Source organism: Oncorhynchus clarkii, chromosome 1 (genome assembly GCF_045791955.1).
Source record: "Oncorhynchus clarkii lewisi isolate Uvic-CL-2024 chromosome 1, UVic_Ocla_1.0, whole genome shotgun sequence".
NCBI lineage: Eukaryota > Metazoa > Chordata > Actinopteri > Salmoniformes > Salmonidae > Oncorhynchus > Oncorhynchus clarkii.
The window spans coordinates 57876619-57900428 of record NC_092147.1 but is presented as its reverse complement, the minus strand read 5'-3'; the positions used below and the strand labels follow the sequence as shown (position 1 = coordinate 57900428).

At 41.5% G+C, this 23810-nt stretch overlaps 2 protein-coding genes across 3 annotated transcripts in view; one reads left to right on the top strand and one right to left on the bottom strand.

The window, feature by feature from the left end:
* LOC139409195 (Ras association domain family member 4a) overlaps window positions 1-23810 on the top strand; it is a 69085-nt gene that overhangs the window by 21157 nt on the left and 24118 nt on the right. For both annotated transcript variants that reach the window (XM_071154017.1, XM_071154008.1), the window contains exons 2-3: window positions 17993-18056; window positions 18256-18331. In XM_071154017.1, coding sequence (XP_071010118.1) covers window positions 18013-18056; window positions 18256-18331 — 120 coding nt within the window. In that variant the 5' untranslated portion in view covers window positions 17993-18012. The remainder of the gene's footprint in view (window positions 1-17992; window positions 18057-18255; window positions 18332-23810) is intronic.
* LOC139416638 (uncharacterized) lies at window positions 4934-7969 on the bottom strand. Its single transcript, XM_071165562.1, has 4 exons — window positions 7859-7969; window positions 7462-7591; window positions 7017-7100; window positions 4934-6047 (listed from the first exon to the last, which is right to left on the bottom strand). The coding sequence occupies exons 1-4, from the start codon at window positions 7920-7922 to the stop codon at window positions 5912-5914; spliced, it is 414 nt and encodes a 137-aa protein (XP_071021663.1). The 5' UTR covers window positions 7923-7969; the 3' UTR covers window positions 4934-5911.

Genomic DNA, 23810 nt, shown 5'->3' with positions numbered 1-23810 from the left:
GGACTGGGGACCCTTGCGGCGGGCCCCGGACTGGTCAGACTCATTTCACATTCTTAAAATTAAGTGGTGATCCTAACTGATCTAAGACAGAATTTTTACTAGGATTAAATGTCAGGAATTGTGGAAAAACTGGGTTTAAATGTACTTGGCTAAGGTGTATGTAATCTTCCGACTTCAACTGTAGGTCCTGGATGGCAGGAAGCTTGGCCCCAGTGATGTACTGGGCAGTTCACACTACCCTCTGTAGTGCCCTATGGTCAGATGCCAAGCAGTTGCCATACCAGGCGGTGATGCAACCGGCCAGGATGCTCTCGATAGTGCAGCTGTAGAACTTCTTGAGGATCTGGGGACCCATGCCAAATCTTTTCAGTCTCCTGAGGGGGAAAATGTGTTGTCGTGCCCTCTTCACGACTGCCTTGGTGTGTTTGGACTATAATAGTTTGTTGGTAATGTGGACACCAAGGAACTTGAAACTCTCAACCCGCTCCTGTCGATGTTAATGGGGGTCTGTTCGGTCCGCCTTTTCCTGTTGTCCACAATCAGCTCCTTTGTCTTGCTCACATTGAGGGAGAGGTTGTTGTCCTGGCACCACACTGCCAGGTCTCTGACTTCCTCCCTATAGACTGTCTCATCGTTGTCGTTAATCAGGGCTACCACTGTTGTGTCATCAGCAAACTTAATGATGGTGTTGGAGTCGTGTTTGGCCAATCGGTCGTGGGTGAACAGAGAGTACAGAAGGGGACTAAGCATGCACCCCTGAGGGGCCTCAGTGGCAAAACATTTATAAAATCAAAAGCTTACCTTGACTTGGAAGAGTTCCAGTGATGGATAGCCATAGCCAGCTAGCTAAGATAGCATCTCTCTCTGTTTGAGCTGGGTGTTTGAGTCGGCTGTATTTGCTAGCTAAGTAACTGAAAGTGAAAATAATACTAAATATGGCTAGCTCACTCTCTCTGCATTCCAAACACGCAAAAGACACACCCTCTCCCCTCAGTCCTGAAATTAAGTGGACACTTCTGATGACGTATGATGAGTTGAGACTTGCAGGGCAAGGGGCGAGAGAATAATGTGTTAATTTTAAATGGACCGCCCTTGCCCGGAAATTCGTCACTCGTTCGTCATACGGTTATGTTTTCAGTCATCCTGAAACCACCAGGAGGTGTTGTGTGTGCTTTATATGCACTACGGTCAATTATGATTGCATTTAATATCTTGGGTAGAAGACAACGCATCCGCAGACATTGAATACTAGCCATCCGACGATATCAGGTCAATTGAAAATTACAATGTGATGTCAGGGAAAGTTATATGGCTAACCAAACAAAAATCAAATTACTTGTAAGATATGTGTTTGATGTAGGGTTGCACATTTTGGGGAATATTCAGAGACCTTTCTGTGGCAATTAAAGGGAATATGGGAATTATGGGAATTAACAGAAATATATACAGAAATAGATGCAAATTCATATTATTACCATTTAAATATAGATTTGTAGAGTTGGATAAATTTACCATATTGTATGGAGACAGACACATAAACATTTTACCTTATCATAAGTAGACATAATTGCAAATTATTAAATCCTTCCAATATACATTTTTAAAAAACAATTTAGTTACGAATTGAACTTGAATTAAATGAGTTGACTCTTCACATGGGATGATTTCACTGAACAACTAAATAAAGGGAATATTGAATGATCCCTAATGATCCTTCGCATCTTCCAGTCCCTACTGCTGAAAAACATCCCCACAGCAGAATGCTGCCACCACCATGCTTCACCATAGGCATGGTGCCAGGTTTCCTCCAGATGGGATGCTTGGCATTCAGGCCAAAGAGTTCAATCTTGGTTTCATCAGACCAGAGAATCTTGTTTATCTTGGTCTGACAGTCTTTAGGTGCCTTTTGGCAAACTCCAAGCGGGCTGTCATGTTCCTTTTACTGAGGAGTGGCTTCCGTCTCTCGGCCACTCTACCATAAAGTCCTGATTGGTGGAGTGCTGCAGAGATGGTTGTCCTTCTGGAAGGTTCTCCCACAGAGGAACGCTCTGTCAGAGTGACCATTGGGTTCTTGGTCACCTCCCTGACCAAGGCCCTTCTCCCCCGATTGCTCAGTTTGGCCGGGCGGCCAGGTCTAGGAAGCGTCTTGGTGGTTCCAAACTTCTTAAATTTAAGAATGATGGAGACCACTGTGTTCTTGGGGACCGTCAATGCTGCAGAAATGTTTTTGCACCCTTCCCCAGATCTGTGCCTCAACACAATCCTGTCTCGGAGCTCTACAAACAATTCCTTCAACCTCATGGCTTGGTTTTTGCTCTGACATGCACTGTCAACTGTGGGACCTTTATATAGATAGACGTGCGTGCCTTTCCAAATCATGTCCAGTCAATTGAACTTATCACAGGTGGACTCCAATCAAGTTGTAGAAACATCTCAAGGATGATCAATGGAAACAGGATGCACCTGAGCTCAATTTCGAGTCTCATAGCAAAGGGTCTGAATACTTTTGTAAATAAGGTATTTCAGTTTTTATTTTGTATACATTTCCAAAAATGGCTAACAACCTGTTTTCGCTTTGTAGATTGATGACAAAAATACATATTTAATTGATTTTTGAATAAGGCTGTAACGAAACAAAATTGGGAAAAGGGGAAGGGGTCTGAATACTTTCTGAATGCACTGATAAAACGACAAAAAAAACGGGTTTAAGTGAAAGGTCTACCTGGTGTCTTCAAGTGGCTACATACTCTCCAAAGTATGCACAGTTCCTAAGTAATTTCAATGTACTTTTATGACTCAAAGAAGAGTCTTCAACTATAAGGTACTTTTTTTGAGCTCTCCTAACTTTGCCGTTGAGGAACTACAGCAAGTTCAGTTGTAGTTGTGTTGTTTTGTTTGGAACACAGTCCTGCATCCCTGCTATCACACTATTACTATTGTTGTTTGCGCAACCCAAATCGCAATCTGAGTCAGATGGGTATCATTTCAAAGCTTGTTCTGTGGCCAACATGACTAGTTAAATGATCAAATACGGTCTTACACTGTTAGGCTTTCACAAGGCAATTCAGAGAAGCAGATCGTAATTTTGGTGTGCGTAGAAGGGGGTCATGAGTGCATTCAGAGGCGTGGTCCACAGCAAATTTTATTCACAATACAACAAACAGGCTCATTCTGTTCAGGACACCCCAGGGTATAACGCCATGTCATCTTGTAACTGTACATCAAACATAGTGATGATAAACATTAACAATCACATGAGTTTTATGACATGGAAATGTGAAGTGCACATTTGGACTCACAAGTGTTTGGCCTGCTTGTATGACATCAAAGCAGTATTTATTATACTATTATTATTATCATAATTGACAGCATTTCCCTCACTCAGACAACCAGTTTGTTTGTCAATAGTTGCCCATTTAGCAGGAGGGATGGGGGCAACTTCTTGTCGCACGCAGTGCTCAAGTTCAGAACGCCTCTCAGTTAATACTCATACAGAGCTGTGATGCAGAGACCCTGACCTCTGACCTCATGTATAGCATGACACTGTACAGCCACCGCGTTCCATATTTAGGCACTTAGGTCTAAATCAGTCATTTTCAACTTGTGTACGTGTATGCATGAGACACCAGACCAGGTCGCAGGGATGGCTAATTCAATCTCCACTGAGTTAAGTAAACCTGCTTTTAGTTTGTTTTGCACCTTGCAGGTGTAATGGTCTCCAGGCTCTCTAAAGTTGGAGGAATTGGTGCCTCTAGGGCAATTCAAAAGGCTGATTTGAGGACCTTTTTCCTGAAAAATGTTTGTTTTCTATAATTGTTTTTCTTTTCGTGTATTGATGTGAATAGTTATGTGAACAGTAATGTGTGTAGTGTACATTTGATGTGTATTGGTGTGTTTACAGGGTTCACCTGTGGAAGAGAGCTATGACTCCCTGTCGAAATAAAGGCTCAATAAAAAATGGCTCCTGTGTTTTTCCATAGCTCAGCCAGTGTAACTTTATCTGTTCTGCCTTGATTCTATGTTAACTCTTTCAGAGACAGATAGAAACACTAAAACACCTGCTGTCATGTGCCATGGTGTGGATGTGACCAACTGGGTTTGAACCAAGGTCTTCAGCACCTCACAAAAAGTCAAGTTTGGGCATTAGCTTGGGGAGATAACAAAAGTCTTCAGGTCTAATCACACATGCGCGTGACAGTCACTTATTCAGGACAATAAAACCAGAATAATTTATAGAAGATGTTTGGTTGTGGATATGTGTGTTGTAAAATATTTAGCATTAATAATGATATTTGATGTGTAATATTTACTTTCCTGCTGTAGCTGATATGAGATTCTAGTTGATTAACAAAAGAAGTCAGTTCCTTCATGGAAACAGATAGTCTATTACATAATTCTTCATTGTATCCAGACTCAGGATATGACCCAGATGCCGACACAGGCGGATGGTTCAGTTCTCAGATAATTTATTATAACACGAGGAGCAGGCAAAGGGCAGGTGGAGGACAGGCAGAGGTTTGTAACCAGATCAGAGTCCGACAGGTACTGGACAGCAGACAGGGTCAGGGCACGCAGCAGTTCATAAACCAGTTCAGAATCAGGCAGGTACAGAATGGCAGGCAGGCTCAGGGCAAGCAGAAAGTTTTGAACCGGAAAAGTACAAAACAAAAAAAATAGAGTGCAGGGAAAACCAGGAAACACGCTGGGATGACCTGACAATAGAAGACGAACTGGCAACAGACAAACAGAAACCGCAGGTGTAAATACACAGTGGAAAATGGGAGACACCTGGTGGGGGGTGGAGACAAGCTCTAGACAGGTGAAACAGATCAGGGTGTGACACAGTGAGAGAAAGAGAGGGAGTTTTTGGAGAGTGAGAGAAAGAGAGAGGAACTGACTGTAGAAAACAATAACATATTGAACAACACAGTCAGTCACTGCATCAGTTTTAATATTTATTACAAAACACCTTGAAAAGTATAAAAGTATTACAAATAGCAACATAGATACCAACAGTGTTTACAATAAACAGTTAGAAACGACAATGTCTGTAACCGAACATAATGATACATTAATGATATCCATTCAACACAACACATTTGTATATGGTGTCTGTAGAACCTCTGTTGTCCATAGTTTCTCTGGTGTCTGAATGAACAAGAATCGGGGCTCACGGCCGGTATGTACTTCCAAAAAAAGTCTAAATAGAAAGCTACATGCAACCCCCAAAAAATGTGTTGTCTGAATCTAAGTATTGTTTTTGACCAAGCGTGCATGCACTAAATCCACCTCTCCTGCACCTTCAATAAAATCCCTAATTACTGTCCCGCACAGGTTGGCTGATCCAGCAACAGGAAAGGTAATTGATTGACAACATTGTATGAATGTCATAACAATCTGTTGTTTCACCCTCGCTATTTCATGCAAGTCAATTATGTAGACCTTATAGGGTATGTTTGATGTACAGTACATCTTTCCCCAGGCCTTTATAGCCTATCGTCTAGTTAGTCCATAACGGCAGTAATGACGATAGTTGCTCAGCGAAACTCCATTTTTTGGTAAGTACCAAACATATTTTGTCATTATTAAGCTTGAAAAGCTGGTGAATGGCAAGTTGAATGGCTACTTCCTAGGCTTAAAGGACAATCGCCATATTCAACATCTCCTGTAAACCCAGATTCTGGTTTGGTGTCTGTAGTTTTTCTGGTGTCTGTAGTTTTTCTGGTGTCTGTAGTTGTCATCTAGTGTCTGTAGTTTGTCTTCTGGTGTCTATAATTGGTAGTACCTCTGGTACCGGTGCCTCTGGTGTCGGTAGTGCCTCTAGTGTATTGGTCTGGTCTAGGGTTACAGTGTAAACTAGCTAGAACACTACAGTACTGATCAGGAGAACGGACAGGTACTGGCTCTGTGGTCACCCTAAGGCAGGGATTGGTGTTGCCCTTCTTTTGCTCTCTTTAGATTGCCCCCTGAGTTTCCTCTGTTTCTGTCCTCGTTTCCCCTGCCCTCTCCTCCTTCTCAGACACCTCTTCTTATCCAATCCGCTGGTTCTGGGAGAGAGAGAAAGAATATATGTGGATATGTTTAGTACAGCTGTTGGAGGTCGAGAGAGAGAGAGAGAGAGAGAGAGAGAGAGAGAGAGAGAGAGAGAGAGAGAGAGAGAGAGAGAGAGAGAGAGAGAGAGAGAGAGAGAGAGAGAGAGAGAGAGAGAGAGAGAGAGAGAGAGAGAGAGAGAGAGAGAGAGAGAGAGAGAGAGAGAGAGAGAGAGAGAGAGAGAGAGAGAGAGAGAGAGAGAGAGAGAGAGAGAGAGAGAGAGAGAGAGAGAGAGAGAGAGAGAGACTAGCTGAACAGAGGGCTCTTTGTATCACAACATGTTGACAGGATTTTATGATCTCAATCACAGTCAAACTGAAACTAACGACTCAACTTCTGTGGGAATTTCAGTAGTTCAGCATGATGTTTTCTGCAGGGTTTCCTCACTGTTCTATTTAAAGTCATGTTCTCAGAACATTAAGAAAACCTTCCGTAAAAAAAACACAAGAAAGCATTAGTAGGGTTCGAAAAATGTTATTTTTTAAAGAATGTTAAAGAATGTTATTTAAAAACATATCCATTCCATTCTCAGCGTCAACAAAACTCTGTCAAGTGTTAGTAAAAGTCTTATTGAAACATTCAATAAAAATGTTAAGGAAGTTATTCAAAATCCTTCAAATAACCTATCATTTCTGTTCTCAGAATGTTAATAAAACCTCTCAGGAAAACAGCCAGGGAAACATAATAAAACGTTCTCAGAACCTTCCTGCAACCTTAAAATGTAAGTTACCAGAACAGGTAATATTTTCTGTTCCGTTCTCAGAACGTTTCAGTTTTACCAGTCAGGAAACGTACTGTATGGCTTTTGTTCCCAGAAACAATGGGAAACCAAAAGCTTACGTTCACACAACTTCCAAGGAACCAAATGTGCTAACTGGGAAGTAAAGTGAAGTAAATCAAGTACTGGGTGTTAAAATGTCTCTTACTTCTTCCAGCAGCGCAGTAGCTGTTTTCCCAGTTGTCCCATTGGATTCACACACACAGGCTCACTGGTCCTCTTCATTACCACTCTACAACACAGAGAGAGAGACACAGTTAACACACACACAAACACAGGGACACAGATAATCATTACACACACACTGTCATGACACAACACGAGGAGGAAACACATGCTTTATCACACACATACACTCATACCCACTGGGCACAGACATCAATTCAACATCTATTCCACGTTGGTTCAAGGTAATTTTATTGAAATGCCGTGGAAACAATGTTGATTCAACCAGTGTGTGCCTAGTGGGTAGTTACTTTAAATAGCTTTGAGGTTAAAAACCTTTTACTATACTATAGCTTGTCTGTGTGCGTGCACATGTCTGTATGTCTGGGTGTGGGCCGTTGTGTGTGCATGTGTGGTCTGATACTTACATGATTTGGTCAGTGTTGCAGGTGAGGCCTTTGAGTGTGACTTTGAGGTCAGACAGTGGTCCTCTGACAGTTATCTTTGTGTCATAACACTCACACCTCCCTGGAACAAACTGCCCTTCACCTTTACCCACTGTAGAGACGGGCACAGAAACAGCAAATGGTGATTCAGGTGAAATTCCTCACGTCATCATGTCACACACAGTTTAACTCTCATTACACCACGTGGGAAAATAATATTCCAGAAAAACAGATTAGAGTTTGAGGGCACAGATCTCTAGTTACTATTCAGCCCACAGAGTACAGACCGACAGACAGACTGACTCACAATCACAATGTTGCTTATACAAACTTTAACCCAACCTGTGTGCGCCTGTCCGTGTGTGTGTAAGGTTATTACCTGTAAGCAGTAGGCAGTAAAGTGACAGACTCGCCAGCAGGTAAACAGACAGGACAGAGTTCATATTTCAACTGAGAGCTGAAGTGAACAGTATAGCTGCCTGAGCCTCTGTTATGTATCCACACACTCCGCCCCCTAAAGCCCGTATCTGGGGTTTCCAAGCATTCACACGCTTACTGGAATTTCCCTTTCTCCCTTTCAGCGAAAGTATATATGAGTATGTATAAGCTGAAAGATGAATCCTAAGTGTTGTTGTCCAATGGCTAACTCCAATGAGGGGAGGGGTGGTAGGGTGAGGGGAAAATAGTGAAGGAAAATATATATAAATATTTTTGTAAATTTTATGGAATCATGTAGGAAGCAAAAAAGAGTTAAACAAATCCAAATATATTTTAGATTTTAGATTCTTCAAAGTAGCCACCCTTTGCCTTGATGACAGCGTTGCACACTCTTGGCATTCTCTCAACCAGCTTCACCTGGAATGCTTTTCCAACAGACTTGAAGGAATTCCCACAAATGTTGAGCACTTGTTGGCTGCTTTTCCTTCACTCTGTGGTCCAACTCATCCCAAACCATCTAATTTGGGTTGAGGATGGGTGTTTGTATTTACCCAAGTTCTTTCTCAATTCCGGGACGACCCGCCAGCTGATTTATTTTGCCTGATGCAGGACTCTAGTGCGATAGGAGAGAGACTGACTGAAACATTCAAATCTCCATTAATTTACAAGATGATAGTCTAATAGCTTGGCTAGGTGTGAAAAATCCCCCAATTTGTGCCACAGTTTAGACTACGGATAGATGCTGCGTTCAATCAGAGTTCTGTCATATTGTGAAGTGTAGCCTAATGGCCAAAAAAGGGCGAACTTGCAATGTCGATGCTTAACTACTCTAAAGTTTTACATTTGTAACTCAATATCACAGACCAGATTTGCTGTGACGAAAAATGCATCAACCCCTACAATTATATAAATCTATTATAATCCACATATTAATTAAAACAAAATTGGCTGTAGCGAGAGGAGAGACTGCATGCTAAATGTAATGGATGTGAAACGGCTAGCTTAGTTAGCGGTGGTGCGCGCTAAATAGCGTTTCAATTGGTGACGTCACTTGCTCTGAGACCTTGAAGTAGTAGTTCCCCTTGCTCTGCAAGGGCCGCGGCTTTTGTGGAGCGATGGGTAACGATGCTTCAAGGGGTGACTGTTGTTGATGTGTGCAGAGTGTCCCTGGTTCGCGCCCGGGTATGGGCGAGGGGACGGTCTAAAGTTATACTGTTACATAAAGACAATCAGAATATGTCTTGAACCCTGCATTATAACTTTGAACGAAAGCCAGGAATGAGTGAGTCACTTAGCCCTGTACTATTCCTGCTTCTGTGGCCTATTTGACTGTTTGTTTAATAATATCCTACTGATTCTATGATCACCAAGCCTCATGCCACCGCAAAATGTTGGACAAAGCAATTTCGCAAATCCAGCTGTTTTTAAACTTTCCTATGCTGTACTAAAGGCCTTATATTTTTTATTCATTAGAACAGACTTTCTGGTATTACTTCTACTTTTGTAGTATTGTTTACACTGTTCCAAACTAGCAGATCAATTATATTGTAATCTAACAGCACCTGCTGGTCATGAAACAGTATCTCTCGCGGTTTTGTCAATGATTTTACATGGGGCCTAATTCACATTATATGCTAAAAATAATTATCCACTAGACTAATAAATAATGAAAATGTTCCTTTCGATTATTTAATTAACCTATATCATGTTATTTCAAGTTATCCCTTTGGAGCACATGCAAAAGTGATTTGTAGTTGTTGAACTGGAGTGACAAAATGTATTACAATTGAATTTAAATTAACTGAATGATGAGGATGAAGAAAAGCAGATGTTTGCAAGGCATGCTACTTCTCCCATCTCTTTGCATAGCCCACCACATGCACTGTTGTCTAACCACATCTTGATGGATCCATAACAAATTACTATGGGAATAAATATCACTGAATGACAGAAATATTTGAAATAAAGTAGGCTAATGCAATTGAAGGCAATTGTTGCTTACTGAAAACACCCAAAGTCATCCAATTGTTGTAATAGGATTTGAAGCAATAGACTACCCACGTGTGGTTAACGATTTCAGCACCGTTTCTCTCTGCTTTGAGACCAGCAATGTTGACTGGTCTTCATAAATCAATCTGATTTTATATTCACTGAATCTCTGTTTGGGTATTGGTTAGCCTACAATTAGGATATGGAAATGTTAGGATTATTTTGCTCTTCACTCGCAGTCGATTAGGCCTACTCCCGACCGGTCACGTTGTACAGTGCAGATATTTTCCTAACGGAAACCCTTGGGCCTACATAGGCTACTGTAAAATGCATTTATGTTTTCCTTGGAATAGAAACACCATAATATTAATCATTTGAATTAAGCTACATTTCTAACAGTGTAAACAGCACAATAAATACAATCATTATTTACAAGCAAATTATAATCAATCCCATATAGTCTGTTATAAAAAAAAATTAAAAAGGTTTTAAAGTCTCAAGTACAGCCAATATTAAAAACAGTCAAATGCATTTGTGAATTCAATCACTTTAGCCGACATATTTAGGTTTATTCATTGTTTAATTATTCAAGGCTCCCTTTGTTATTTAGTTGTATAACTAAAATGCTTGACTGTATTTAAAGACATGGATGACTTGTATGCTGTGTGATGACATGCACAAATGAATGATTGATTGATATATTGAAGTAAGCCTTTATGCTAATAAGTAACTTATGTTAAACAAAGCTACAGCAAGCAGGGCTGTTAGGCCTACAGCTCCATGTCATTTCAATAACTTAGCTTCTCAACGATGCATGTGTCTGTGCCTGTGTTTGTGTCTCTTCACAGTCCCCACTGTTCCATAAAGTGTATTTTTTATCTGTTTCTTTTATCAAATTTCACTGCTTGCATGAGTTACTTGATGTGGAATAGAGTTTCATGTAGTCATGGCTCTATGTAGTACTGTGCACCTCCCAGAGTCTGTTCTGGACTTGGGGACTGTGAAGAGACCTCTGGTGGCATGTCTTGTGGGGTATGCATGGGTATCCGAGCTGTGTGCCAGTAGTTCAAAGAGACAGCTCGGTGCATTCAACATGTCAATACCTCTCACAAATACAAGTAGTGGTGAAGTCAATCTCTTCTCAACTTTGAGCCAGGAGAGATTGACATGCATATTATTAATGTTAGCTCTCTGTGTACATCCAAGGGCCAGCCGTGTTGCCCTGTTCTGAGCCAATTGCAATTTCCCTAAATCCCTCTTTGTGGCACCTGACCACACGACTGAACAGTAGTCCGGGTGCGACAAAACTATGGCCTGTAGGACCTGCCTTGTTGATAGCGCTGTTAAGAAGGCAGAGCAGACTTCTCCCCATCTTAGCTAATGTTGTATTCATATGTTTTGACCATGACCGTTTACAATCCAGGGTTACTCCAAGCAGTTTAGTCACCTCAACTTGTTCAATCTCCACATTATTCATTGCAATATTTAGTTTTGGGACAATATTTATTTGGGACAAATCATTAGTGAATGATTTGTCCCAAATACAATGCTTTTAGTTTTTGAAATATTTAGGACTAACTTATTCCTTGCCATCCATTCTGAAACGGACTGCAGCTCTTTGTTAAGTGTTGCAATCATTTTAGTTGCAGTAGTAGCTGACGTGTATAGTGTTGAGTCATCCGCATACATAGACATCCTGGCTTTACTGAATGTCCTTCACAATAAGCATGCTGAAAGTCTGTTGTCAATTTGTTTACTGTATTGTATCAATTGTCACAATTTTTTCCAAAAGTTTACTAAGGATTGGCTGATTGGTCAACTATTTGAGCCAGTAAAGAGGGCTTTACTACCGGAATGACTTTTGCTTCCCTCCAGGCCTGAGGGCACACACTTTCTAGCAGGCTTAATTTGAAGATATGGCAAATAAGAGTGGCAAAATCATCCGCTATTATCCAAATTAATTTTCCATCCAAGTTGTCAGACCCTGGTGGCTTGTCATTATCAACTATTTTTTCACCTCTTCCACACTCACTTTACAGAATTCAAAATTGCAATGCTTGTCTTTCATAATTTGGTCAGATATACTTGGATGTGTAGTTTCAGTGTTTGTTGCTGGCATGTCATACCTAAATTTGCCAATCTAGCAAATGAAAAAAATCATTAAAGTAGTTGGCAATATCAGTGAGTTTTGTGATGAAGGAGCCATCTGATTCAATGAATGGTGGAGCTGTGTTTGCCTGTCATTCTTTGTCATTTATCTTTGTTTCATAGTGTAGTTTCTTATTTTTATTCAGTTTAGTAAAATGATTTCTCGATTTCTCAATTTGCAGAAATGTCTTCTGAAACATGTGAATATTCATGTGCCTTCATAACAAACGTGTATGCCATCTGTAAGTACAAATACAATTGTTAATTTAAGAGCCTAGTTGGTATAGCCACGGAAAAAGTCAGCAACCTTCCCGCTAGCCATGATTTTCTGAGATAATGGATGGGCTGGACAAGCCTAGAGATTAGTTTGGATTGGTCTGCCATGTAGCACTCTTCTGTCTATAACATGAGCTGGTCAGTACGTGTAGGTCATCCTTTCTAATGCAGCTTTTTTGAAAGATATCACATAGTTCAACTGCAAAACTGTTGCTCTCCACTTTCTGGAGGACCGAGTTTGGAATTCAGTGGAATGCGAAATGGAATTAAAGTATCATAATTAAGGAGATGGAGAAAAAATCTGCCGTTTGATTGGAAATGTGCAGAGGGAGTCAAAAAGAGAACACACAGAAGGCTCTGGATTACATCTTCAAACTAAGGGCAACCATAGCATCCGTGACAGAAGTAGAAGCGTCCATCCATGTAAGATAGTCTAGCTAGCTACATTTTCAGATATTACACATTTCTAATTTTGTCAGAAAGTCATTTTCACTTCAAGTTAAGCTAGCTGTCAAAGACTCACTACATTTCACTACACCTTCTGTATCCTGTGCATGTGACAAATAAACTTTGGTCCAGTGTATGTGTTTTTATCAGAGACGGTAATGTGAAGAACCTGCACCAAAGTCAAATTAGGATATAACGTTAGGCCAACAAGACAGTCTCCAAGTTCTAAAATTCTCCGGTAGAATGGCCTGCTTTTATTTCACCACACTCACAACCATAAGATATGTTCTGTAATTGGCTAGCCATTAACTCATAAATAATGATTTTGTTGTGAGGTGGAATATACACAGCTGTGACTATAACAGAAGAAAATTCTATTTGGAGGTAATACATTTGATTGTGAGGTATTCTAGGTCAGGTGAACAAAAGGACTGGAGTTTCTGTATGTTATCACAATCACACCATGAGTAGTTAATCATGAAACATACACCCCCGCCTTTCTTCTTAATTCCTGTCTGCGCAATGTACTGAGAACCCAAATGGCTGTATGGACGAAGACAGTATATCCCAAGAGAGCCATGTTTCCGTGAAACAAAGTATGTTACAGTCCCTGATGTCTCTCTGGAAGGAGATTATCGCCCTGAGCTCGTCTACTTTATAGTCCAGAGACTGAACATTAGCGAGTAATATACTCAAAAGCGGTGGATGGTGTGCGAGCCTCCTGAGGCGGACTAAAGGTCCACTCCAAATACCTCTTCTCCGCGGGCGCTGTTTTGGATCAGCCTCTGGAATCAGTTCGGGAAAGTCATATTCCTGGTCGTAATGCTGGTGGGCTACCACCGCTCTGATATCTAAAAGTTATTTCTGGCTGTATGTAAAAACACAACAAAATTCCTGGGCTAATAATGTAAGAAAAAACACACAAAAATAAAATAAATATTGCAAAGTTGCTTAGGAGCTAGAAGCACTAGCTGCCCTCTCTGTCGGTGCCATCCCGCTTGAAGGGATATCATCTGTAGGCAGCAAGAGTGTGCAGCTCTCAACTGGTTTTGGCATGGATCAGCTCACAGAAGAATGACACCAGTAGCCTGTAGGGTAGGAAAGACGTTTAAATGTATGATATTTACCAGTAACAAAGGCAACAATGGGTATGCAAACCAGGTATTGACTTTTTTTTGTCCGAACTTTTGGTTAGGCTATTTCTGATGTGCAATTGTCCTCATGCACTGTTTGCATCAGGGGCATAGACAGGGATGGGCCTGGGTGGAAAGGGGCCCACCCACTGGGGAGCCTGGCCCTGACAGGCCCTCCCAATCAGATTGATGTGGTTTAAGCATTGTTGTGGACTTTTACCATTAAAGGTGTGATTTTGAGAGTGAAAATGTGAAAAATCTATAGGAAAACATTTAAAAAACCTAATTTTTTTTTAAAACCTAATTTTTCACACATGGTGCCATTCCTTTGCTGGACGGGCCGTTTGGGAACTTTTTTGGCTAAATTTGAGTATACCCACTTCTCCAGGCACCACTACACAACTGCATAGGGCTGATGGAAAGACAGCAGCCGTCCATGAACTCGGACATAATAAGACAGACAATCGTAATATCAATCAAAACTATAAAATTCCCAGTTTATTTTGCTACAAAACCAACTTCATAACAGGTTATAAAAATAGATTATTTTTGACTCAACATTGTTGGTTTGGCTACATATGGACCGTTGGTGGAATTCCCGCAAGAGAGTAATGGTTAATGTGATTAGATGTTAGTTATTTGACTAAACAACCTGTATTTGACATTGTGTTGTTATTTCGCTGAACACTTTCAGTGGCTAAACACAGCTAGAGATGCAGGTGTCATTTGGTTATCTAGCAAGAACTTGAATGACTATTATTCAGTTAGCATTTCTCTTGCGTTCGCAAATTAACTCTGGCTATCTACTCCGATTTCAGAGCACTCTCGGCTGAGTATGCCGGTGTGCAGAGCAACTGATGAATATATGAAGTAAATAAATAAACAGTAAACAGACACAAAAAGTAATAGCTAGTCAAGAATGCTCTAGATAACATGTAAACAGTCTAACCAGCTCTGATACGGCGAGTAAAACGGTCAGAGTGAGGTGTTCTCTTATTTGTGTTTGGAAGAAGTTAGCTAGCAAGCTAGCCAGTTAGCTTGGGTGCTTGGTTTGGACAAGCATGCACTGGCAGGCAAGCTGCAGAAGGACGAGCAGGCTACAATTCCACATCGTGTATCAGTGCAATTATGATGGCCAACTAGCCGAAAAAGTTTGAGAGGGTTAGCATTAGTTGTTTATGTGCATAGCTGAGGGAGAGAGAACCTACCTTTTCCTGGTTGTTTGAACAATCAAACTGTAAAGTTCCCAAATGTAAGAGGACTCCCATGGCGTTTACTTGTTTGAAATCCATTTAGGTGTATTTTGGCTTTTGGCGAATGCGTTGTAATGCTCTAAAGTTGCGCTTGCAACTGCCAGTCCAGGTGAAATTGAATGATGGCAGGCCCGTGTGGCAAATGGCTTGTTTGTATAAAGGTGTCAGCGTCAGTGGTGTATAGGTGAGGACGGAGTCAAGCGCAGGAAACAGAACCGAGTAAAAATAACGTACTTTACCCGGGGGAAAAAACAGTACAAAATATCCATGTAGGGATACAAACCCTAACACACAAGACTAACACAAAACAGGAACAATCACGTACAACCCCCCCCCCCCCCCCCCCACCGTGGCTCTGATGCCACGGTGCCAGTACCGACTGATAACCTAGTACACACTGAAATGGAGACAGGTTGGTGGAGGAGTGGTGGAGAGAGTTTTGGGCCATCTCTGCCCAGGGGATGAAAGTTGACCACTCCCCCGGCCGGTCCTGGCAATAGGACTGCAGAAACCTACCCACATCCGGGTTAACTCTCTCCACCTTCCCATTACTTTCGGGGTGAAACCCTGAGGTCAGGCTGACCGAGACCCCCAGACGTTCCATGAACGCCCTCCAGACCCTTGATGTGAACTGGGAACCCCGATCAGACACTATATCCTCAGGAACCCCGTAGTGCCGGAAGACGTGTGTAAAAAGGGCCTCCGCAGTCTGTAGGGACGTAGGGAGACCAGGCAAAGGAATGAGACGTCAGGACTTAGAAAACCGATCCACAACAACCAGAATCGTGGTGTTCCCTTGTGATGGAGAAAGATCCATCACAAAATCCACCGATAGGTGGGACCACGGCCGTTGTGGAACGGGTAGGGGTTGTAATTTCCCCCGAGGTAGGTGTGTCTTGCACTGATTGCACACCGAGCAGGAGGAAACATACACTCTCACGTCCTTAGCTAAAGTGGGCCACCAGTACTTCCCACTAAGACAGCGCACTGTCTGCCCGATGCCAGGATGACCAGAGGAAGGTGACGTATGAGCCCAACAAACCTTTCTCCATTTCAGTGTGTATCGGGGTATCAGCCGGTTCTGGCTCCTTGGCATCAGAGTCAGACAGAGGCTCCTGCGGTGGACGACTGGTTCCGGCGTGCAGAGGAAACATGGGACACCGTCCACCTTCAGCGAGTCGTACTGCGGCAGAAAGTTGGCGCAGACCGTCACCGTAGTGAGGCCCCGGTGTTCGCACCGGGGGATAGGGTCTGGCTCTCAACCCGAAACCTGCCCCTACGCCTGCCCTTCCGGAAGCTGAGGCCACGGTTTGTGGGGCCATTTAAAGTCCTGAGGAGAGTGAACGAGGTATGTTATAGGTTACAGCTTCCCCCCGTTTCCCGTATTAAGCCTTCGTTCCATGTGACTCTTCTCAGGCCGGTGGTGGCTGAGGTACGGGAGGTTCCTCCGCCCCCTCTGGACATCGAGGGGGTCCCGGCGTACTCCGTTCGATCCATCCTGAATTTGAGACGTCGGGGGGTACTGTCATGACTTCTGCCGAAGTCGAAGCCTCTCCTTGTTCGGGCCGTGCTCGGCGGTCGACGTCACCGGTCTTCTAGCCATCATTGATCCATGTTTCATTTTCCATTGGTTTTGTCTTGTATTCCTACACACCTGGTTCCAATTCCATTCATTATATGTTGTGTATTTAACCCTCTGTTTCCCCTCATGTCCTTGTCAGAGAATGTTTATTGTTATGCTCATGTTTTAATGATTGGTGTGCAACGGGTTCTTGTACCCATGTCTATTTTTATTATGTACTTCGGTTTTGGAGTTTTGTTTTTACGCGATTAAACTACTCCATTATACCAAGTTTGATTTTCCTGCACCTGACTTCCCTGCCACCTACACACACGACATGACACACAATTAAAAGGAAATGTGTTTGCATGACTAATGCCTAAGCAAATTTATTTCCATATGTTTTATCTGTGCTTGGAAATTAAAACAGCTAAACTAGCAGAGTTAATAAAAGTCTTATTGAAACATCCAGTGAACGTTTTAAGGAAGTTGTTAAAAAACATCCAAATAACCTAAACATTTCATTCAAAACATTCACAAGATTTAGAGAATGTTCTCAGAATGTTAATGAATTACCTTCAAATAACCTATAATTCCCATTCTCAGAATGTTAATAAAACCTCCCAGGAAAACATTCAGGGAACCATAGTAAAACGTTCTCAGAAACTCCCTGCAACCTAAAAATTTACATTCTGAGAACGTTTAAAAAACGTTCCATTTTACCGAAGTTCAACAACTGCCAAGGAACCAAATGTGCTAGCTCGGCTCTCTTTCTCATGCTCTCGCTCTCGCGCTCGCTCACGCACATGCACATAAGCACACACCCCCACACCATACATGCTTTAGTCCAGACAGGTATTTACATGCAACTATTCCCTATTTTTTCCCCATTGAGAACTAGGTACTTCCCTGGGAAAATAGAAAAATAAGTTCCTAAGTTCCATACCATGACCATCTTGAAATGTAGCACGAAAAGTGGAAGGAGTGTTGCCTCCGGTCTCCTGTAATACACTTTTAGTCTGTAGATTGTACAGATGAAAGTATTAGTGTAATTCATATTCAACACGTTACTACTGAATGTGCTCTGAAATTGAGTCTATGTTTCTGAAAATGTTAGTAACTACATTCATGTTATTACAGTGTGTATATTGTACAGCGTGTATACTTTTCCCCCTACAGCATCTCTATAGAACAGAAAGCTCTGGTTACGTCCCAACACAAATTATTGGGTTGTTTTGTTAACATAAATCTCTCTCTCTCTCTCCTAGCTGTATGAGTGTATCTCAGAATGGCTGACTATGTGAAGCTGGATGAGGAGAAGTTTATCCCAAAGTGAGTGCAGCTGTGTGTCTGTCCTGCATATGACCTCAGATTACGTAGGACCACATGTATGTAGTCATGTGTAATATTTTTTTTAACGAAGTAACGTATACAGAGCTTCTTACTTATCCAATGTTAATGTACCACGAGTGGAATGCATCAATACCTATATTAACCCTGTCTGTCTCTCTGGTGTTGTGTTGATATTCAGGTCAGACATCTTGTCTCTGCTCAGGACCTACAACTGTTACCACGAGGGGAAGAGCTTCCAACTCAGACACAGAGAGGTAGGAGCCCTTCGTAAACTGGCCTGGTACATTAAATTACTCTGTCCATCAGTCACCTGTAGTCGTGGGAACTCTTTCACTTTTATCTGGAGTAGTTTACACACCTTGAGGTAGGTAATCAGCATGTCTCATCTACACTCCCATGCTGATAAGGACTGACTAAAGGCAAAAAAATAAAAGACTTTGTTCATCTGTTGTGCTGAATGGGTTTCTAACTATTACATTGTAAATCAGTAGAGCTGTCAGTGTTTTTTTGTGTGTGCGTGTGTGCGTGCGTGCGTGTCAGTTTGGCGTTTCAGGTATAACAACGTCTTAAAGGGGTCAAATTAATGTATGAAGACATCCAACTGAACTGGAACCAGTTTATCTATTGCTTCTCCACACACACAAACACTCACTGACAGCTCTACTCATTTACAATGCAATAGTTAGAAACCTATTCACCACAACTTTGCAGTACACATGAACAAAGGCATAATTTTTTTTTTTACAAATTACGTCTTGATGAGATGCGTAGCAAAGCAGTTATACTGTAAATGTTTGTGTTTTTGTGGTGTAGCCAACTGATGCAGTGAAGCTATGTGCTAAAGTGATGTTTATTTATCATGTATGTAATGTGAGAAGTGACGGGAGGAAGTTCCTGTGAATTAATAGATCAATGGATGGATGAGCCATGAGTGTCTCTGATTCAGAGGGGCTGGGTTAAATGCGAAAGACACATTTTGGTTGAATGCATTCAGTTTTGCAACTGACTAGGTACAGGGGTTCTTCCTTTAAAAGTTACAAGCTTATGCCGTGACCGCTAGTGGTAGATGGTGGCATTCTGTCATTGCACCACACAATCACAAGGGGGAGTTAGAAAGCTGATCTATAGGTAGTCTAAACTGTGGCACAAATTGACTATCTTTTCGTAAATTAATGGAGGTGTTTTCAGTCTGAGAGTCTCTGTTCTCTGGCACTAGAGTCCTGCATCAGGCAACAACAAACAAAAAAATGTCAGTGGTCCTGGAGTTAAGAGAGAACTTGGGTAAATACAATGGAGGATTTACACATGACATATGGACTGACAATTTTCTAAAAATAGCCACGGTGGGCTTTTGGTTTCTCCGCCTCTAAACACAGAAAATAAATAATTATAGATAACAAACTGGCTTTATTTACAAATTAGTAAGAATGTCTCACCGCATGTTCAAGAATGGCCTTTTTCCCTTCATTCAGATTACAACCGCTCACTTCGGTTATTTGAAAATAAAATAATCTCCAAAATATCGGTATTTTTTTAAACAAGCCATAGAAAGTTGGTTGCAATTTCAGTTTAATCCACCAGAAAAGTTTAAACAAATAATACCTAAAATACTGTGGTTAAACTCAAATATAGTAATTGATCAAATAATCTTCCTCAATTGGAACCTTTATCAAGTGGAAGGGGTGAAAGTAAGGAACAAAATTGGTTAAAGAAAATTGTGATAAATAAAAATATATACCAGTTTCATTTGAGTTCCGAGAGCTGATCTGTTATCCAACTATTATTGTTATTAACCTAGCATTATAATATGAGTAGGCCTAACAAACAGCAAAAGCACAAGCCTATGTCAATTTACTATCCCTCATAGTACAAAAGTCAACCTATTCTGTGCGAGAAATAAATATTACAAACATAGTCTGGGACAGTTGTGGGATGCAATAGATCAAATTAATACAACCAATAGCATACGTTTATGCACAGTGGCTGACGCATCAGATAAGAACGTTTAGCTTAAAATGTTGATAAATTATTAGGCTATTTCTTAACATTATAAGCGCAGCAATGTGCACATGGCAGTAGGCTATAAGCGCAAATGTTCCATTAGCGGAAAACATCATGATCAAAAGTGACCGCAAATGCAATTATGCATGTAATGCTTTTATCATAAAGATGCATTTTTATGGTGAAAATGATCTTCCCCAAACTTGAAACTCACGCGCTGCTTAAATATGCCAGTTAGGCTCTACACCCCTTGTAAAGCGGATTAATGTGATTAATTTTTAGAAGTTATTTGGCCACTTTAGTGATACGAATCTTATTAAAACATATAAGCCTATGGGCTAGGCTACATGATGTGTGGGACTATGATTCGAACAAGTCGCATTGATTCTTATGCTGGGCATCATTCATGATAATCATGATAACATATAATTCACAAGTGATAAGCTAATATTGTCACCCATCAGACTATTCTTGATTTAATCTTGTCTTTACATATACTGAACAATATATGTGTGACATTTGTTTTGATTTAGAATGGACCATTATCATGCACCTGTATTGAAACAGGGACAGCGGGAAAAAAGACATGTCATCTTTGCATTTAAATAGCGAATGGAGGACATTTTCCCTGTGTTTTTTTTCTTCGTGCCAGCCAAATAGGCTATACTTCTGTTGTAAATATAACCAATGTGCTTAATACTAGGAGAGTTGAGAAATAAATATAGTAGGCCTAGCCTATAGAAAGCTGATGGGATCCTCCTCTTTTTATTAGCGACCATCACTCTGTTTTCTCCTGCAATTGCATAGCCTATAGAAATAATGCACAACATGAGCTCATGGGCTCTCATGAAGTGTTTCATTATATTTTTTAAATAGATTTGCATTGATGTCAGAGTGATTAGATGGACAATAGAGTGCTGGGTACCAGGCAGTTAGCAAGTTTGGTATGCTACTAATGACCAGCAGCATCAGAGCTTGGAGAAGCCTAATTCCCGTGACAACATGGTCATATGGAATTTGACTGCCTTCATGACTCATGACCGCCGGTGTGACGGTAATATGGTCACCCCAACAGCCCTATTCAGGACCAGTTTATTACTGCCCGCTTAATCCAAAACAAACTGCAACTCTTTGTTAAGGGTTTCAGTGACTTCATTAGCTGTGGTGGCTGATGCGTATATTGTTGAATCATCAGCATACATGGACACACATGCTTTGTTTAATACCAGTGGCAGGTCATTGGGAAAAAAATAAAAGGGTAGAGGGCCTAGAGACCTCCCCTGCTGTACACCAAACTTTACATGTTTGACATTAGAGAAGCTTCCATTAACCTTTTCACACATACCAACAAACGGGTGTGATCATTCTACAGTGATTCATGCAGAGTACGCTCAAACCCGTGTGATTAGAACAGTTATTTAGTATGTCCAGTTTTGATTGACGCAACAGTCAGCATTTGAGCTAGCCACACTGTTTTTTCACAGAAACATTTTGCTCAAACAGTCCTTAGAAAGTTATGTTGGGGTGGCAGGGTAGCCTAGTGGTTAGAGCGTTGGACTAGTCAACAGTTCAAATCCCTGAGCTGTCAAGGTACAAATCTGTTGTTCTGCCCCTGAACAAGGCAGTTAATCCACTGTTCCTAGGTCATCATTGAAAATAATAATTTGTTCTTAGTTCTTAGTTAAATGAAATAATGTGACCAGTTTATTTTGGGATGAAACGTTCACACATTCAAATCAAATCAAATCAAAAAATTTGTCACATACACATGGTTAGCAGATGTTAATGCGAGTGTAGCGAAATGCTTGTGCTTCTAGTTCCGACAATGCAGTAATAACCAACGAGTAATCTAACTAACAATTCCAAAACTACTACCTTATACACACAAGTGTAAAGGGATAAAGAATATGTACATAAAGATATATGAATGAGTGATGGTACAGAGCGGCATAGGCAAGATGCAGTAGATGGTATCGAGTACAGTATATACATATGAGATGAGTATGTAAACAAAGTGGCATAGTTTAAAGTGGCTAGTGATACATGTATTACATAAAGATGCAGTAGATGATATAGAGTACAGTATATACATATACATATGAGATGAATAATGTAGGGTATGTAAACATTATATTAAGTAGCATTGTTTAAAGTGGCTAGTGGTATATTTTAAATCAATTCCCATCAATTCCCATTATTAAAGTGGCTGGAGTTGAGTCAGTGTGTTGGCAGCAGCCACTCAATGTTAGTGGTGGCTGCTTAACAGTCTGATGGCCTTGAGATAGAAGCTGTTTTTCAGTCTCTCGGTCCCAGCTTTGATGCACCTGTACTGACCTCGACTTCTGGATGATAGCGGGGTGAACAGGCAGTGGCTCGGGTGGTTGTTGTCCTTGATGATCTTTATGGCCTTCCTGTGACATCAGGTGCTGTAGGTGTCCTGCAGGGCAGGTAGTTTTCCCCCGGTGATGCGTTGGGCAGAGCGCACTACCCTCTGGAGAGCCCTGCTGTTGCAGGCGGTGCAGTTGCTGTACCAGGCGGTGATACAGCCCGACAGGTTGCTTTCAATTGTGCATCTGTAAAACTTTGAGGGTTTCTGGTGCCAAGCCACATTTCTTCAGCCTCCTGAGGTTATTTTCCTGGCACCACACTCCCAGAGCCCTTATCTCCTCCCTGTAGTCTGTCTCGTCATTGTTGGTAATCAAGCCTACTACTGTTGTGTCGTCTGCAAACTTGATGGTTGAGTTGGAGGCGTGCATGGCCACGCAGTCATGGGAAAACAGGGAGTACAGGAGTGGGCTGAGCACGCACCCTTGTGGGGCCCAAGTGTTGAGGATCAGCGAAGTGGAGGTGTTGTTTCCTACCTTCACCACCTGGGGGCGGCCCATCAGGAAGTTCAGGACCCAGTTTCAAAGGTCAGGGTTCAGACCCAGGGCCTCAAGCTTAATGATGAGCTTGGAGGGTACTATGGTGTTGAATGCTGAGCTATAGTCAATGAACAGCATTCTTACCTCGGTATTCCTCTTGTCCAGATTGGATAGGGTAGTGTGCAGAGTGATGGTGTTTGCATTATCTGTGGATCTATTGGGGCGGTAAGCAAATTGAAGTGGGCCTAGGGTGACAGGTATGGTAGAGGTGATATGATCCTTGACTAGTCTCTCAGAGCCCTTCATGATGACAGAAGGGAGTGCTACATGCCATAGTAATTTATTTCAGTTACCTTTGCTTTCATGGGTACAGGAACAATAGTGGCCATCTTGAAGCATGTGGGGACAGCTGACTGGGATAGGCAGCTGTCCCATTCTGCACCTTCTGGCAGGACTGGTAGCGCTACATTGGCAAAAAGAGGCAGGGTAATTTGTCTACTATTTCTTATGTTTATGGAGAAGCAAAACTGGGAGGGGGCACAAATTATATCTGGGGCGGGGGGCAGCTGTGCTGTCTCTGTGTGAGTTTCAGCCTGAAGCATGGCTCAAGCCTGTTTGATGTTGTCATCAAAAAGCATTGCTTCACGAGCAATAGAGTCTGCACTAGAACGGTCCAACTACACAATATAATGTTGTGCGCATTAAGTGATGCTCTGTTTGTTATTTTCTTGATTTTTGAATTTTGCTATAACAAATTGGATATACCAGAAAGTACCTCTTGACTTATTCCAAATTTTGTTGTGTTACACCCTGAATTCAAAATTGATTAAACAGATTTTTTTTCTCACCCATCTACACACGTGCAAAT

What these genes read in the sequence shown, in the direction of transcription:
- LOC139416638 (XM_071165562.1), bottom strand. Translation starts at nt 7,922, where the DNA reads ATGAACTCTGTCCTGTCTGTTTACCTGCTGGCGAGTCTGTCACTTTAC. An exon ending in TTACTGCCTACTGCTTACAG is followed by an intron (nt 7,592 to 7,858) that starts GTAATAACCTTA and finishes CCGTCTCTACAG; the next exon opens with TGGGTAAAGGTGAAGGGCAG. An exon ending in CTACTGCGCTGCTGGAAGAA is followed by an intron (nt 6,048 to 7,016) that starts GTAAGAGACATT and finishes TCTCTCTCCCAG; the next exon opens with AACCAGCGGATTGGATAAGA.